The following is a 454-nucleotide window of genomic DNA, read 5'->3' on the forward strand; positions in this document are numbered from 1 at the left end:
AATCTCTTTTGTATCCCTTCTACTTGCAAATAGGCCCCTGTTCCAGAGAAGCTTCTCTCCATTAAAGCAACACTTATTATCCTAAGTGTTTGCATCCATTGTATGAATACTCTCTTAACTTTTAATCTGTGTGTATACAATTGCTTGTTTTTCTTACGCTTTTTGTTTAATCAGTAAGTGCTAGTGAGTTCTTTTTTTGAAGAGGTTAATTTACATAAAATATATTCTTTGTCTAGTATGAAGTACTCCTTTGTGTACAAGATCATGATGATCCAGCCATTGATGTATGTAAGAAGCTTCTTGGAAAATACCCAAATGTTGATGCTAGATTGTTTATAGGTAAGTAACAAATGAGTCTGTCCTAACCATTTTGCTTTGATAGTATTAAATATCAGTAATCTTCTCTGCATTAAACTATAGGTTAGCCATGTTTGCTTTAAGCATGTTTGTTGGC

The 454-nt window shown here is 33.0% G+C and overlaps 1 protein-coding gene across 1 annotated transcript in view; it reads left to right on the top strand.

Moving 5' to 3' along the window:
- UGCG (UDP-glucose ceramide glucosyltransferase) overlaps window positions 1-454 on the top strand; it is a 47,937-nt gene that overhangs the window by 37,398 nt on the left and 10,085 nt on the right. Inside the window, 1 exon segment of the mRNA XM_012641193.1 lies at window positions 237-354. Coding sequence (XP_012496647.1) covers window positions 237-354 — 118 coding nt within the window.

Source organism: Propithecus coquereli, unplaced genomic scaffold, assembly GCF_000956105.1.
Source record: "Propithecus coquereli isolate 6110/MARCELLA unplaced genomic scaffold, Pcoq_1.0 Scaffold163, whole genome shotgun sequence".
NCBI lineage: Eukaryota > Metazoa > Chordata > Mammalia > Primates > Indriidae > Propithecus > Propithecus coquereli.